General features: G+C 38.4%; 3 protein-coding genes across 7 annotated transcripts; 1 reads left to right on the top strand and 2 right to left on the bottom strand.

Annotated features, from left to right (window-relative positions):
• Positions 1 to 899: 899 nt before the first annotated feature.
• LOC121183410 (5-hydroxytryptamine receptor 3C-like) lies at positions 900 to 4,099 on the bottom strand. Its single transcript, XM_041040471.1, has 10 exons — positions 4,010 to 4,099; positions 3,788 to 3,842; positions 3,377 to 3,540; positions 3,107 to 3,151; positions 2,872 to 2,978; positions 2,467 to 2,636; positions 2,162 to 2,325; positions 1,870 to 2,080; positions 1,407 to 1,580; positions 900 to 1,189 (listed from the first exon to the last, which is right to left on the bottom strand). Exons 1-10 carry the CDS (start codon positions 4,034 to 4,036, stop codon positions 900 to 902), a joined length of 1,407 nt encoding a protein of 468 aa, XP_040896405.1. The 5' UTR covers positions 4,037 to 4,099.
• Positions 4,100 to 4,804: 705 nt separating this feature from the next.
• Positions 4,805 to 6,883, bottom strand: LOC121183481 (receptor-transporting protein 3-like). The gene is made up of 2 exons (XM_041040576.1): positions 6,661 to 6,883; positions 4,805 to 5,780 (listed from the first exon to the last, which is right to left on the bottom strand). Exons 1-2 carry the CDS (start codon positions 6,801 to 6,803, stop codon positions 5,450 to 5,452), a joined length of 474 nt encoding a protein of 157 aa, XP_040896510.1. The 5' UTR covers positions 6,804 to 6,883; the 3' UTR covers positions 4,805 to 5,449.
• A 2,793-nt stretch (positions 6,884 to 9,676) lies between these two features.
• Positions 9,677 to 14,484, top strand: dynlt2b (dynein light chain Tctex-type 2B). Of its 5 annotated transcripts, none has more exons than XR_005894203.1 (6): positions 9,677 to 9,797; positions 10,376 to 10,509; positions 11,420 to 11,489; positions 12,304 to 12,367; positions 12,480 to 12,621; positions 14,117 to 14,213. XR_005894203.1 is itself a non-coding variant. In XM_041040570.1 (6 exons), exons 1-6 carry the CDS (start codon positions 9,751 to 9,753, stop codon positions 14,202 to 14,204), a joined length of 540 nt encoding a protein of 179 aa, XP_040896504.1. In that variant the 5' UTR covers positions 9,677 to 9,750; the 3' UTR covers positions 14,205 to 14,484. The 5 variants fall into 5 exon arrangements, 4 of the variants coding, with proteins under 4 accessions (XP_040896504.1, XP_040896505.1, XP_040896507.1 ...); XM_041040570.1 differs by having other exon boundaries at positions 12,485 to 12,621; positions 14,117 to 14,484; XM_041040571.1 differs by having other exon boundaries at positions 12,485 to 12,569; positions 14,117 to 14,484.
• Positions 14,485 to 14,880: the final 396 nt, after the last annotated feature.

The following is a 14,880-nucleotide window of genomic DNA, read 5'->3' on the forward strand; positions in this document are numbered from 1 at the left end:
TTTATTAGTGTGAATTTTGTTTTACATTGTAATGCAATATAAAAATCATGATCTCGCTCTCTCTTTTTTTTGCACCTTTCCTCAAACAAAACCCATAAATGTGATCCCGACTTGTTCTCTCTATTGGGATTAGTTAAATGCAGCATGTTTACTCTCACACTAACCACACCAGTGATTAGTAGTCAAGAAAAAGTATACACTGGAGCCAAGATTTGGATGATTACTATTGGCCATGCAGCGCACCCTATTTAGAATATGTACATAGTTGTACATAGATGTTTGGTTATGTGCTTCTTCACCACCTCAAGGACAGCCTTTCTTATATATTGGCTTATTTCAGGGACCTTTGGATAAGAGTTTTTTTTAAATCAGAAAAAATGTTCTAAATGATTAAATGAAAACAAATTTGATCACTAGATTTTGTTTTAGGGGAGCTACGGATAGTAAATTACTTCATTTTCCTAATTATGTTAGCTTAGTTTGGGTTATCTTTATGCACTGTGTGAGTACCGTTAATTCAACACTGACCAAGAAAATATTATTAAAAATAATAATTAAAAATAAACATATTTGGAACATTATTATTATGTTTGAAATAAATGTCAATCAAAAACTGAAAGATTTTTTCCAAGTAATTTTATTTTGTTTACAATGGTTTCCTCCATTTTAAAATTGTACATTATAACACAAAAGGCTAAAACTACATCTAGTTATTGTAGGAGGACTAATTCACTGTCCAATAGTGATAATATGACCACTTGTTATTATAAACACTAGTACATTAACTATTTTTAGAATGTTTTTGCATTAATATGTTTTCTTCAAGAAAAAACATTACAAAACTACAATGTATTGATTAACTAACTTAAAAATTTATTGAAACATTAGACAGCAGTTGTCTACTGTCTGTGTGAGTTCACCCAGATAATGATGATGGTAATGAAGCTGACTGATATGAAGAGGATGTAGAGGCCGAACAGCAGGCGGTCTATGATGAAACCCACCTGGATCCATTCCTCTGAGCTCTGGCTTCCACCGGCCTGCTGCTCCACCTGAAGGCGGAGAGCCTGGAGGTCCCTGCCAAGGCTCCTCAGCTCCTGCAGGGCTGTGTCCTCCACCACTGGCCCCCTCTGCTCTGGAGGCCCCTCATCAGCTCTACTCTTTACCACCACGGCATTTTGCTCCATGTCTATTTTTCAAGGACAAAGAAGTTGAACGTATAAAATGTGAATCCAGTCAAGAATTTAAATGTGGTTCTTTTTTCAGTTCAGTTTTTTTCCACTTGACTGTTTAGTGCAGTATAAAATGTTGATGCTATTTTCTGTAAATTTACATTTCTACATTTCTTACATATATTTAACCACTGTCAAAAAACAAACAAACAACAACAACAACAAACTGAGTACCTGAATCTTTAGCCTTCCAAGGCAGGCAAACAAGACAGCCCAGAATTTGCAGAACAAGCACTTGGATCCAGCGAGGGACGGGAGAGAAGATGGCAGAGCACATCAGGTTGGTGACAAGGATAGTCTCCAGTAGACTGGCCACCATCAGAGCCAGACAGAGAGAGAAGAACACGTCTGAAGACAAGAGAAAGTGTGTGAAGGGAGGCCAGAACCAATAACAGTTAACACTAAAGCACATGTAATTTTGCACACATTCTGCCCGCAATATCTGTTGATGTATTAAGGAAACCAAGTTAGTTCTCTCAGTCATCAGCTGATTTCTGTGTGATGGTGCCAAAGGAGGAGTTTCAGCGGAGTGAAAAGTGAAACCTTAATCAGCAACTTCTGACTTCCAACACTTGTGCTGTAACAGGTTTCAATAAAGCACTGCTGAGAACATGTACTTAATCTGAATAACACTAACTTAGGAGTGGTATGGTGTTTCCAGTGATAGGCAGCAGATCGTTCATGATGAGCAGGAAGACGGTGTAGCCCAGGATGAGGGTCATCTTGAAGGAGGATCGGTCCACACTCTGGGGAGGCAGCAGGAAGCTGAAGAGGTCCACTGTGATGAGGAAGCAGCTGGGGATCAGGAGGTTCACCACGTACAGGGTGGCCCGACGCCTCACTCTGATCTGCAAATGACATGAAACTTGACTGACATGCAGAGACTCTGTATTACAATACTAAAAGTTACTGCAGTACAATCAACGTACATGAAATGCCAGCTCATCAATATAATCACCATCATCAGTGTCTGCTCTGTATTTGTGGGAAGTGATATCCAGCAGCTCCCACTCCCCCATTGTGGTTATGACCATCTTGGAGTGCTCTGTGATTTCATCTGCAGGTTTGCCCAGTGAAATCTTTATGTCTCTCGCTGAGAAGAGACGAATGGAGAAATTATTGTTATCCAATAAATTCAGGGTTCATTACTATAAACTTTTAACAGGAAGGGCAATAGATAGTCTTCCCTCTCACAAAGTGTATGTCGTGCCACAAACACTGTGACATGTCTTACCGAAGTGGAGGTAGGAGTTGAAAGTCAAAGTGCAATTCTGTACGTCGAAGGGGAAGGTGTAGATATCAAGGTTACAGGAGCTGACAACTTTGGCTGGTTGAGCATCGTGGACCTTGCCATCGCTATACAGGTACACATATGGGACATACGGGGCTGTGTTTTCATCCATACTGTAAGACGAGAACAAGCAGAGGAGTTATGAGTACATGCTGCAAAAGTTCTAAATCTGCAGCTGAAAAAGGGGAAAGTACTGCAAGACCAATTAACACTTTTGTTGGTTTTGGTCATTTCATGGGATTTGTTTGCAATAACGAAAAATATAGCGTTAAGATGTTTCTATTCTATGTACTATAAATACAGTGCGTGTTTTGATATTTATAAATTATCTAGTATGAAGCAACTCACAATTCATTGATTACAATATCTGGTATCCAGAATTTGTCTCTGGGGAGAGAGATCTTTGGAGTGCCGCACTGGATTGGATCCCAACTGACAAACTCGTTCATCCACCACTAAAACAATAAAACTGGTCTCAGTGCAAGCACACCCTATGTAATATTCACATCATTCACAAAAAAATTATCACACAGTCATCCCTATGGTACATCAATGAATTAAGATGGATAATTGCAGTACTTACATAATCTAGCCAAATGTAAGTGTTCAAGAGTTGAGACTTTTCATTCTGGAAGACAAGAGGAGCTACTTTAAGACATGAAAACACTGTCTCTGATTCTTAATGTGTGTTTTCTTTGGGGGGGGGGGGGGGCACATGGATCCTCAAGGAACTGGCTTAATGCAGGTTAAACCACATACAACTCAGTGTATAATATAGTGTGAGTTGATACACAACTCACACTATACAATACACTCCTTTTCCACTCCATTATCTACTTTGATCCAAACATACCACTCCTAGTATTCCATACAGGGTGAAGAAGATGCTGATGTTAGAGAGTGTTGATATGTTCATGACGGGTCGTATGGCGCTCAGGTTGAAAACTGGATTCAGAGCCTCGAGCAGGGCAGGCTGGTTTGGCTGTGAACATTTCACCTCGATGCCACTGCACAGAGCTGACAGGCGGATTATAAGATAATAAGTCTAGTTATGTTAACATTCTTTTTCAATAAAGCAAATCCATCAAAGTGAATTAAAACTTACTATAACTATACTTCAGTATTGCAGAGACGTGATATGGTACATACTAAGTTCATTCTCCTGCACCTTTTCTGTTTGTGACTGATGCTACTTTGTTGGTGATATTTTTTGGGACAAAATTAGGACCTCAAATATTCACATTGTGCTTTCCAAAAAGCTTACCTGGCATAAGAATAGTGAACATAACCAGAGAGGGCTTGGCCAATGGAAGGAGCCACTGGAGTGAACACAGATTAAAAACAGTTATTGATGGATAAATTATATGGGAAAAGATAATCAGTTACAGAAGAGATTTATTGTAACTGATGCTGTACTCAGCATAACATTTACTAAGAAATAACATTTCCTAACATGCAGAATATTTATCTGGAAAAGATACTTTACCTTCAGTGTAGTGTCCTTGGTTGTCATGGTGTCAAGAGTTCAATCTTGTCTGAACAGCACAGAAAAATCATCACATTGCTTAATGGGAACATTTGCTTTTAGTTGTCATATTGTATGAACAGAAGAATCATCTAAAAAGACTGCTGAGGTGATCTATAAATGACCACTGTCAGACAGAAAGCCCGTACCTGCTACTTACCTGGGAAAACTAACTCTTCCGAGACTAAATTCAGCCTCAGTGGCCAAGATATACATAGTGCCACTGGCAAATGATGTGGGAAATGGAAAGGACTGCAAAGCAGCTACTTTCCCTGTAGGTGGTTTCATACAAAACAAAAACAAAACCACAGTTGTTGTTTGGTACCTTGGTGTGTGACTTGCAGATGGCGAAGACTGACCACAGTGGCATCCGTGTCACACCTGCTGGTCAGATGCAAATAAGCAGTGGATGCCCGGTGAGAAACAGGTGTCCTCTGGTGTCAGCCTCCTACCTCCTGCATGCCAACCTTTTTGCATGTTGTATTAATGTTGTCCATCAAAATTAAACAATTTGATTCACGATGCTTTAACCCCCTAACCACCTGCAAACTTTCTTCATGTGCTACAAGAGAACTTAGTATTGACTACAAATATACAAAAATAGACCATTCAAGCTTGCCACGTTGAAATTGTAACGATTAGTGAGGGCACTGCTGAATTTGTTGAAACTTTGAGGCTATGCTATGCTGAGGCAGTGCTCATGGCAGTGGTGTTTGTGTTTGTGAAATAAAGGGAGACCTTTGAGACAGTGTTGGTGGTTTATTTTCTTTGTCTGTTCCACCCTGCTGTTGTTGCTGCTTGTGCTGACTGTACAGATTTTTAGAGTATTTACTGTATGTATGTGTTTGTGCCCTCAAGCACACAGGAAGCGTTAATTTGCTGCGGCCGTGGCACAGCAAGTTAACACTTCCTGTGTGCTGGCAGCAACAACGGCAACAATTTTCTTCTTTGCAATTAACCATAATCAGTTAGTAAAATATCATTAGTTAAAATCAGCTCAAATATTCACTGGAAAATTAGCAAAATCTTCTTCACAGATCCATTTATTTTTTTAATGACTTCATGACTTCTATTGACATTGCTCATTTCTACAGTATAGCACAGAGAGTAGCAATAAAACAAAGAGTTTCTTTATATGATGTATTGCAGTCAAAAGTGTTTAGGTAGATATTGTACTGACATAGTTATCTCTCGGGTGTTCATCTGTAGACTATTTCTTTAATGTGTGCAAATACATTTTCCCTTGGAGTTATTTTTAATCAGTTGACAGCACGTACATCACCAATACATTAAACTTATTATTTTGAAGTTTAAATTGCATTAAAGGCCCTGGTATATTTGTTGCATGAGAGAGGCTCAATCAATCAATCAAAGAACTTTATTTGTCCCCTGGGGGTCAATTCAAGCTCTTGTACAGATGCCTGCCATGCATCCCTCGCAATGATCAGGCTCATGGGGGTTATTGACATTAATCCCCTCAAAAATATGGTTGCCTTCATTCAGATTTTCATGGTAGCACTTTATTCTTATCTTCTTCACCAGATTCTGCAGGAGAATAGTTATTCTCTCTGGGGTGATGCTGGGTTCTTCCATTGGTGCGTCCCTGCACTTCTTACAGTTCTGACGGAAGGGCCTCACTTTGACAATGCCCTTGTCCTCCATCAGGCGCATATGGAAGACCACCATCACTCTGTTGGAAGGCCATCTTCTGTGACATCTGGTGCACTGAAACCTTCAAAGGACAGATGGCACATAGTTATACATTATAACAAATGTAATGCAAAGTGCGGGCAATAAAACAAAAAAAAAAAAAACTGTACTTCAGTCGACAGGCCTGTCCTTTTTGTCTCACTCAGTCACTGTTTAAACACGTTCCACCTCCATTACTATATACCTGACATATTTCTAATTCAAACCTTAATAATATATGAATCCTCTGCATTTATAAAGAGGTATCCCCACTCCATAGCAACACAATTATTTTCTAGATTCTGACCATTACATGTGTTTTGCATCAGCTGTTTACACTTGGCAATGGCAATCACTGAAGAATTTAATACAGACAGGGGTTAAAGATGGGCGTTGTGGATGATTTGGCCCCACCCAAAGAGCCACAAGTTTCTCTCAATCTGTAGATGTGCAGTACACACACACACACACACACACACACACACACACACACACACACACACACACCCGTTGGTATTTCTATTGTTGGCTCAAACAGCTCTTTGTTGGTAGGCCCAGCTAAAACATTCTCAAGCACAGAAATCCACACACCTTAATACCTAAAGAAATTTCATGCACATACTGTACACACCATACTGTCCCCTTTAACTTCATTTTCTATGAATTTAGAATTTTTATTGTTAATTATTCCAACACTTATACCCAGTGAAGCAATGCTTACACTGAGCATATTTATCATCAAATATCAATTCTGTTCTGTGGATGGGACACTTAGCACAGCATTTAAGTAAAAGAAAAAATAACGTTTGTAAATCTGAGGGGTCCATCAGATTTTAAGAGTTTAATCTCAGTATATCAGACTGTACATATGGTCTGTATACAGATCATTTACACTGCTCAGCAGTATGGTCCTGCACACTCACTCTGCCAATGTTTTCCTGAGGTACTCCTTCCATCCCTGCTCCGGTAGCTCAGGTATAATAGAAGAATCAAAGTCCAGATGCCAGGTGTGATTGAGATCTTGTGATTCAATCTCAAAGATGCTTGTCCACACTGATTTTTCCATCCTGTCCGTGCCAGTGGTGCTGGTGGCTGAAGACACAAAAGTCTGTCTGTTGTACAGTAAACACAACAGCTTGTGAGAATGACTCATCCGCCTGCCAACAGAGACGTAGAGGAAAATGAAACTTAAAGTTACTTCCTTAAGTTGCAAGTCTTATTTTAGTAATACGAATGCAATGACCAAAGTGGGCCATGAAAGGCTTCTGTAGCTAGGGCAGGTGTTAAATATGAACATGATTAGTTAATGAACTATCTAATTGTGAAAGCTGTACATATACGCAGAAAAACAGGAACATCTTAGGCAATCTCAAGGAAATGTAACTGCTCTTTGTTTCATAGGGGTCATTGTAGTCCCGTATTCCTGGAGTCCAGAGTCTATTTTTTCATTTATTACAACATCACAAGCACAAGAATTTATATTTGTGTGGATTTATTGAGGGACTATGATTATTTACTTGTCTTTCATTTATTGAGTATAAAAGCACTTGACTACTCGACTAGACAGGCTTCAGAGAGAAAAGGAAACTTCAGTTCATGCAGTACTGGTGCCTGCTGGAGCTTTTCTGTCTCACATCCTTCAAACAGTTAATCTATTTACAATTATACGTAAAGGTTTGGGCCCCCCACAGGGCAAATTACATATTTTGTTGATTTTTCAAGTTAAAAGAAGAAAGAAAGAGTGTGCAGCAAACAGACATTTAAATACTGTACTTTAATGTACTTTCATGACTTTAAAAAATAGAGAGAGATTACCAGTAACTGTGGCATGTGCAAACATTTGGATAATCAAATAAGTCAACCGATTTAGTAACCCCCCTTTGGCAGATACCACAGTTTGCAAGGGATTTTTTTGTAGCCAGCTAAGAGTTTTGCTATTTCTGGTTCAGGAACTTTCACCCACTCTTCCTGCAGATTATTTCAAGTTCTGAGCATGTTTAAGATCTGCCAATAGAGTTTCTATGATGTTCAAGTGAGGGGACAGTGAGGACTGCTCCAAAGGCTTCAGCTTATGTTTTGTGAAGTAGTTCATGTTGGATTTTGCTGTCTGTTCTGGATAATTGTCCAGCCTGTTTTCAGTTTTTTCCTTCTCATAACGCTTCCATATAGACCCTGACATTCTAAGTAATGCCTACCTAGTTAATGAATCCAGGTCAACAGAAACAAGCAGTTTTGAAAAAAATTCCCAGTATAAAAAAAACTTGTTGAATGTGACCATTTATGTATACATATTCACACAAGAAAGCATAAAATATATTAGAAATAAATAGAAACTATAATACAATTTACAAAGAATTAAAAATTATTGTCACTGTTTACACATTAACCTTCATCACATTCAGCCATCAGTGGGGGAACTACAAGAGTAAGTGGTGCTTAACATTAAACAATAAACTCATAAACCTTTAATCTCTTCCAGGAGAACAATGTATGTAGATACCTGTTATCATCAGCTCATTGCAACAAATCAATAAAAAACAATTAAGGCCTAATGGCTCATTTGCAGGTTTAATGTTTGAAGGGAGAGTAATTCAATTACTTTAATTTGAAATCTGTACCTCATTAAGGGGCCGTAGATAATGATGATCAATACTGAATGTAATGAATCACACCACGTTCAGCTATTAGATTCAATATTATCAGACATGTAAGAGTGTTGGCCTGCAGTCTTCTAAATGATGAGCAATTAAACTGTGCACACAGTGTTTACCCCTCTGGCTTTTTGACACAAGTACGACTGATCTGAAACTCAAATAAGTAACTTTAATTCTTCTAATAAGCTCCATGTAGATTTGAAACAGAATCATTGGACTTGTGTTGTTCAGCACCACATTTAACTTATGCACATGTTGGATGGCACAGCTAGAGGTAATTTTGTTATCAAGCATATATTTCAAGTTGGTCTATATGTGATACATGGTAAAATATTTGTGGATTGAATAAAAAAAAAAACACATTGATTTCAATATGTACAGTGTAATGTTTAAAAAATCACGGCATTTTCTTTCAGTTAGAATTTGGGAGAAATTTGAGAAAGGGGAGATTCGGATGGTGTAAAGTTCCCACTATCCCTGCTGCTATCAAAGCCAGACACTGATTTTTAAAGCCAGAAAGTAGTCTTCATTTGCTCCTGAAATCATAGCCCCTTGTGCTCCTTTTGTCAGGTAAGTGAAACCAAATGAGACATGTTCTGATTTGACCGCAGCTGAAGAGGTCCTGAAAGCAGAGGATTCCGAAATCATGACAAAGACCTCAGTGAAGTGGATACACCTTGTTACTTCCTTGAATACCCCCCTGCTGGTACTAACCCATGTGGGAGTGAAAGGAAAGGGGTGAAATGGAAGAGGTGATGAAGGTAGTAGTGACATTTAGGGAGACAGTTATATCGCAAAAGGCTTTCCTTATCAGAGACAGAAAAATGTGACTGAAGATCAGAAGCAGGCCCTTTTCTCTCACACATCACTGATAAAGAGAGAAAAGTGGTAGAAAGTTGCGGTAAAAAGGTCTCTGTGAGTTGAAGAGTTGATATTTGAGAAACAGTATAGAAGAAACTGAGCTTTCCTGGGGCCTTAACCCCAAACCACTGGTGATATTACATTCTTTTTAGGGATACTCAGCCACACCTAAATTTCATCTCAGCACTCCTAAAAAAAAATAAATTAAATGAAATTAAAAATCAATTATTTATTATTAGCTAGCTAGAATTTCCTGACTGAAAAGGATATTTGGAAGACAAGATTTAGATTGTTAAGAAACACCCAAGTTACTGGTTAATATTGCAGGCTATTCGAGTAAGTCGTACAAACGTGTTCACCTTACTCTTATTTTGAAACAGGAAACTAGGAAAAGGCGTCGCTATGGTAACGGTTACAAGTCTGCAAAGATTAGCTAGTTAGCAACGGCATTCCTGTTTCATGTCCTCTATCTTGTTGTAGTCGTAATATTAACTAGCCATGGAGGGGTCAGATACATACATCATACGACCTAATCATCAGCACAAGTGAGTTGGTCAAGGTGGTTAAAAATCATTTCTAGCTGGTAAAGTTTGCTTTTATCCAGCGTGTTTATTGCTGGCGGTATGTTTTTCGCTAGCCACTGCATCAGCGTTTTCCATAGGCTGTGTATGAAAAGGTAACTAGCCACCCTGTTGAGCCATCTTAAGGATAACCACTAAAACTGGCGTTAGTCTAAATAACGTGTTTTAGACTGGTGTCAACACTCTAGTTAACAGACATTTGTCACGTAGCTAATACCGTTAGCTGTACACTTGTTAGTAAGTGATGTGTGGTAGCGTTTATGCACTTATCTGCTTCACTGCTGACCTAGGTTAAGAAGTCAACTTAAAGTCAGTGTTCTTCTGCAGGAACCTCATGATTCCATACTATGACATTATTTAACACTATATATGGTGTGGAGCATTGATACAAGTGTGTTCAACAAACCATGTATTAAGACATTTCTACATGTATTACTAAATAACTCCATACTGTGGGAGTCTGGTGGCTTGTGCCCGCTGTGCCCAGTGCAAGCTGATTGAAGTTAATTTCCAGCCTCGTTTCTCGCTGTTAAATCTTCTAGGTTTAAAACAGCCATTGTGAAGGAGTACATTCGTGAAATTGTGAGGGAGCGATTGTCGGGTGTGCAGTACGACCCAGAGGAAGTCCCTGAGCTGTCCCGTTCACTGGCAGACTCCATTAAGGACAAAGTGAAGAGTGAGTGATGCTTTCTGTCTTTCTTGTGATTTAACTCAGAAGGACTGAGTAGCCAAAAAGTGTGGTAAATATTGTTGAAAATAATTGCTCAAATACAAAGTAGAAACACAATTCAAGTGGGTGTTTGGAGAGTAAGAAAACTGAAGAAGTGTTCCTCAGTTGTTTCATTTCACAGGTCGATTTAATGTCTTCAGGGTGTCACTGAGATATGGTGTAAACGGAAATTGAACGGATGGAGGGACAACCTGAAAACATAATGCCTCCGGCCATGGCTGTCACCAGCCTGGAGGCATAACTAGATAACTGTGCTCAAGGAATCAAGTGCAATGTGACGTGAATAAAAATGAGGCCAGAAGAATGAAACTGAATGTAGCAGTATTAAAGTACATTTTTGTCTCTACAAATATAGCTAGCAGATACATTTTCTCCCATTAAAACAAATCCTACTAGTCAAATGTTTTTGGCCATTCTGGCCCTATTTCCTGCGACTCTCCATCCACCCACTAGATGTCCTCGGACTGTCCTTTCCCCTTGGTCACCTGACTCCCCACACTCACCTGCTCACCTGCCCTAATCACCCAGCTCTGACTTCTCACCTGCTCTTAGCGTACATACCATTTGCTAGATCATCACATCATTTGTATTCTGCATGTTGTTTTGTTCCTGCTACCTGTATCCACCTACCTGCCTCCCTTCTGTAAGTCTTCCCTTTCTCCACTAATACAATTACTGAACTGTTCTGTGCTGCCTGGTTTGTGTCTGCATTTTGGGCCTCACACAAACCACGATTACTTAAGTAAATGCTACACAGCAAATGTAGCACATTAATACCCACCCCTGATTAGTCTCTTCACAATATTTGCACAGTTACTGGGGTATGATATTACAGATAATTTCTCTTCCTCAACAGATGCAGGGTTTGACAGATATAAGCTTGTTGTGCAGGTGGTCATTGGAGAACAACGGGGACAGGGAGTGAAGTGAGTGATCATCTAGTACTATTTACAAGCATACAGTGATCTCTAGGGAAAGCAATTTGTTGCACTGTTGATGACAGAGTGAGATGCAACTGGAGTTGTTTAGCTTTACAGTATTTGTACAACAATAATCTTGTCAACACAGTAGCACATGCACTTTCAGTCCAAAGTACTTTAAAATATTAAGATCTTTTAGAAATCAAGGAAATTTATGCACTGGCACTGAGATGACAGCATTATTTAACTAATATTTCCTGAAATGAAGCCTTCTCTCTTGCTGTGATTGTTTTCAAAATGGCATCATTCAAGCAATATTTTAGTCGCAGTAGCTAACATCTAAAAGCCCAGTATTAGATAAAAAGCTTTAGAAGTGAAGTCAGATTAATTCAGCTATGCTCTTCACATTTACATAATCAATGTTAGTAAATAGCCTGTGACATTAAAAACATTGTTTCATAAAATGTTGTGTTAATGAAGGTGGTTTGAGGTAAACTTTAATCCCACAGTGTTTGTTTTTCATTGACTCTGCGTCAGATGGGTATTGACTTAAAACATTTTTGGGCTGTATTTTGTGGTACTGTTTTTATTAGCTGGTGTTATATTGATAGATGTCCCCAATATTCTGCCTCATGTACATAAATGGGGCTGGACAAAATATCCTCAAATTACTAGAGTTGAAACTTTCCTCTGACTCACTGGCAATGAAAATGACAAAAATCTTCTAAGTTTCATTTATTACATGGATGTTTCTTTCCATTCCTTTATAAAACAAGTCCATGAGCTTCTGTGACTTTCATTTGTCTCCTTGTTTTAACAGGATGTCTTCCAGGTGTTTGTGGGATGCTGACACAGACAACTATGCTGAAGATGTTTTCATGAATGTAGGTGCCTTTTTTCTGATCACTCTGTTGTGAGGGGGAGAGGGGGACAGACTTCTTAAAAAGTTTTTTCTTTTTTTTTTTTTTTTAAATTCTCCATGTTTTACTTCTATAGGACAGCTTGTTCTGTGCGGTGGCAGTTTTCGGAAGTTATTACTACTGAGGATGAGAGGATGGATGACAGGATTCTTTCAGATGAAAAGATGTGAGGGGAACATCCACACAAGACTGCTCACAGTCAGCATTTCGGATCCACGGTGCGTTCATCTGAAGTAACTTTGTAATTGCAGCATCTTAAGATTGGCACAGATGACATCCAGCGTGGAAGTCATGGATCTCTGTGCTGAGAATGTAGTTAGTTTAAAACTGAGGGTTTCACCAGCTTCAGAAGTTTGATACCGGGGTGGGTGTGGAAACCCTCAGTATATTCACGAGATGTTGTGTTTACTAAAGAAGGCAGCTGACTTTGACATCCACTGGTGAAAATGTCAATTTACTACATTTTCTTTGATTCTGAAATTAATTACTCAAAATAGCCACATGACCAGTGGTTTACTTTAAAGGGTTAGCAGATTAAAAAATGTCTCTAGTAATATTTTCAGGACATTCTGTATGTTTAGTAGACCTATGGGGGGACTGTAGCAGTCGTTGTATCTGGTACTCTCTCTGCAACTTTCAGCTGCAAAAGCACAGTAAAAGCAGCAGAATGTAATGCAGTACAGTGCGTATTTGTTCTACACTGTGGGTGCTTTACTTTGCACAGCAGTTACAGTAGAGGTCAGTATTTGTCTCTGATTGTCCGCATCAGAACCGGGATAACTGCTGCAGGCCAGCTACTGTAATTATACCGGAAATGAACAGGAAGACTTTACTAAAATTTTAACCACTTTCTGTCTAGTTCATTGTCACCTTTATTATCAACGCACTGCTGCCTCTTCATTTTTCCATGACTGACGTCCTTGTAAATATTAATCAGCCCTTAGTTTGAGTGGGACACTATGTCTTTGTTATCCCTTATTATGATCATCCTATTCAGCATTAAACACAAATCTAACTCAGAAATGAAGTAGCTTGACATGTTGAAAACTATAACATCTAAAAAATTTGTTTCAGTATCAAATGTCCAATATCTCATATATAAAAAAAATCTACATACTTTTATTTAAACAATGGTTCTTATATACACTGTGTATTGTACTGTACTATTATAAAATCAATAAATTATAATTGTACTGAGTATTTGTAGATTTATCGTAACAAATCAAACCATCACTGAAAGTAGCTTGCTGCACTATAAAGTTAATTGTTGGATTTTTCCAGAAAAAGGACAGGATTGCATTTTGGATTGAACGGTCAGAGGCACTGCTCTCTCAATACAACAAGAAGATTTTGTGGCAGAATGAAAAGAGGTTGATGGAAACCTTTTCTAGTATCTTAACTTTGAAAAACATTGGCACTAACAATGCAAGCTACTCAAGCATGATTCCACTTGTTGATTTAGGTTGGTCTGAAAACAAAACAAAAAACTGAGAAAAAAAACAGCAACCATAAGAGGTAGATACGATGAGGACATTTAATTGCATTTCATACTGTTTGTATAAAGTGCAGTGAGAGCACCACTGGCTAAATCTCTCTTGAGGATTAAACTTAATTCAATGAACCTTTTGTTCACAGAGCCTTTCATCAGAATAAGAGCCATTATATTCTTTATCTTGCTTGTTTTACATGAATACCCCCAATTTATTCCCTCAGATTCCACAGTAAGAAGGTCTACGTTTATGCAGATTATACTGTAGATATCAATGAAGAGGCACCAGATCAACAGCACATCAAACTGTGAGTCATCACAAAGCACCACTCCTGACTATTTCTTGGAAGAGCACTGAGGAAAAACCCGTATAAACAAATTTAAAACCCATAAGATGAATTTTATTGCACAATAAGATAAGTGAGTTAAAATTCAAATCATTTTATGTTAATGAAGCATTTTGTATTGAATGCTGGTTCAAAAATACATTTGACGTTAATAACGTTGTTAGCGTTGTTAGCATACAGTAGTAAAGCTTCAATTTTGCTTTTCCTTTTGTGTATTTTGGTGGTAATTTTAAAACTGTTGACTTATTTTATGGCATATTTGCCTCATTAAAAAGTGTCTCTGCTGCATCCTGTTGCAACGGTTGCCTGGCTTTGCTCATTTCAACTCAGATTTATGACTCCTCAAAGGCTAACTATAAACTTTATTTTCACACAACAAACTTTTCCTTTAACAACAGTATTTCCAACTATTGCCAGTTATTTGAAAAGTTTGCCAACTCCTCTTCTCTATAATTTGCTGGTGAAACTGAGACGTCTGTCTTCAGTTGGACAGGAGGTCATTTTTAGATATTCTTGTGTTTTGGTAATTACTCTTGGGCTTCTTCCATTAATTTCAGTGAAGCAGCTTACGGCGTCAAAACGAGATGCTTTTCAGGCTCTATATAAAGACTAATGAGACAGAAGTGAGAAGTCGAAGTGAT

Source organism: Toxotes jaculatrix, chromosome 6, assembly GCF_017976425.1.
Source record: "Toxotes jaculatrix isolate fToxJac2 chromosome 6, fToxJac2.pri, whole genome shotgun sequence".
In the NCBI taxonomy this organism is placed as follows: domain Eukaryota; kingdom Metazoa; phylum Chordata; class Actinopteri; family Toxotidae; genus Toxotes; species Toxotes jaculatrix.

Excerpts from the sequence above, each read along its gene's own strand:
- dynlt2b (XM_041040570.1), top strand. The coding sequence starts at position 9,751 with ATGGAGGGGTCAGATACATACATCATACGACCTAATCATCAGCACAA. Across the intron at positions 10,510-11,419 it reads CATTAAGGACAAAGTGAAGA|ATGCAGGGTTTGACAGATAT; the intron begins GTGAGTGATGCT and ends CTTCCTCAACAG. Across the intron at positions 12,622-14,116 it reads GTCAGCATTTCGGATCCACG|ATTCCACAGTAAGAAGGTCT; the intron begins GTGCGTTCATCT and ends TTATTCCCTCAG.
- LOC121183410 (XM_041040471.1), bottom strand. The coding sequence starts at position 4,036 with ATGACAACCAAGGACACTACACTGAAG. Across the intron at positions 2,637-2,871 it reads GATATTGTAATCAATGAATT|TATGGATGAAAACACAGCCC; the intron begins GTGAGTTGCTTC and ends CTCGTCTTACAG. Across the intron at positions 2,081-2,161 it reads TTGATGAGCTGGCATTTCAT|ATCAGAGTGAGGCGTCGGGC; the intron begins GTACGTTGATTG and ends TGTCATTTGCAG.
- LOC121183481 (XM_041040576.1), bottom strand. The coding sequence starts at position 6,803 with ATGGAAAAATCAGTGTGGACAAGCATCTTTGAGATTGAATCACAAGAT. Across the intron at positions 5,781-6,660 it reads CTCAGGAAAACATTGGCAGA|GTTTCAGTGCACCAGATGTC; the intron begins GTGAGTGTGCAG and ends TGTCCTTTGAAG.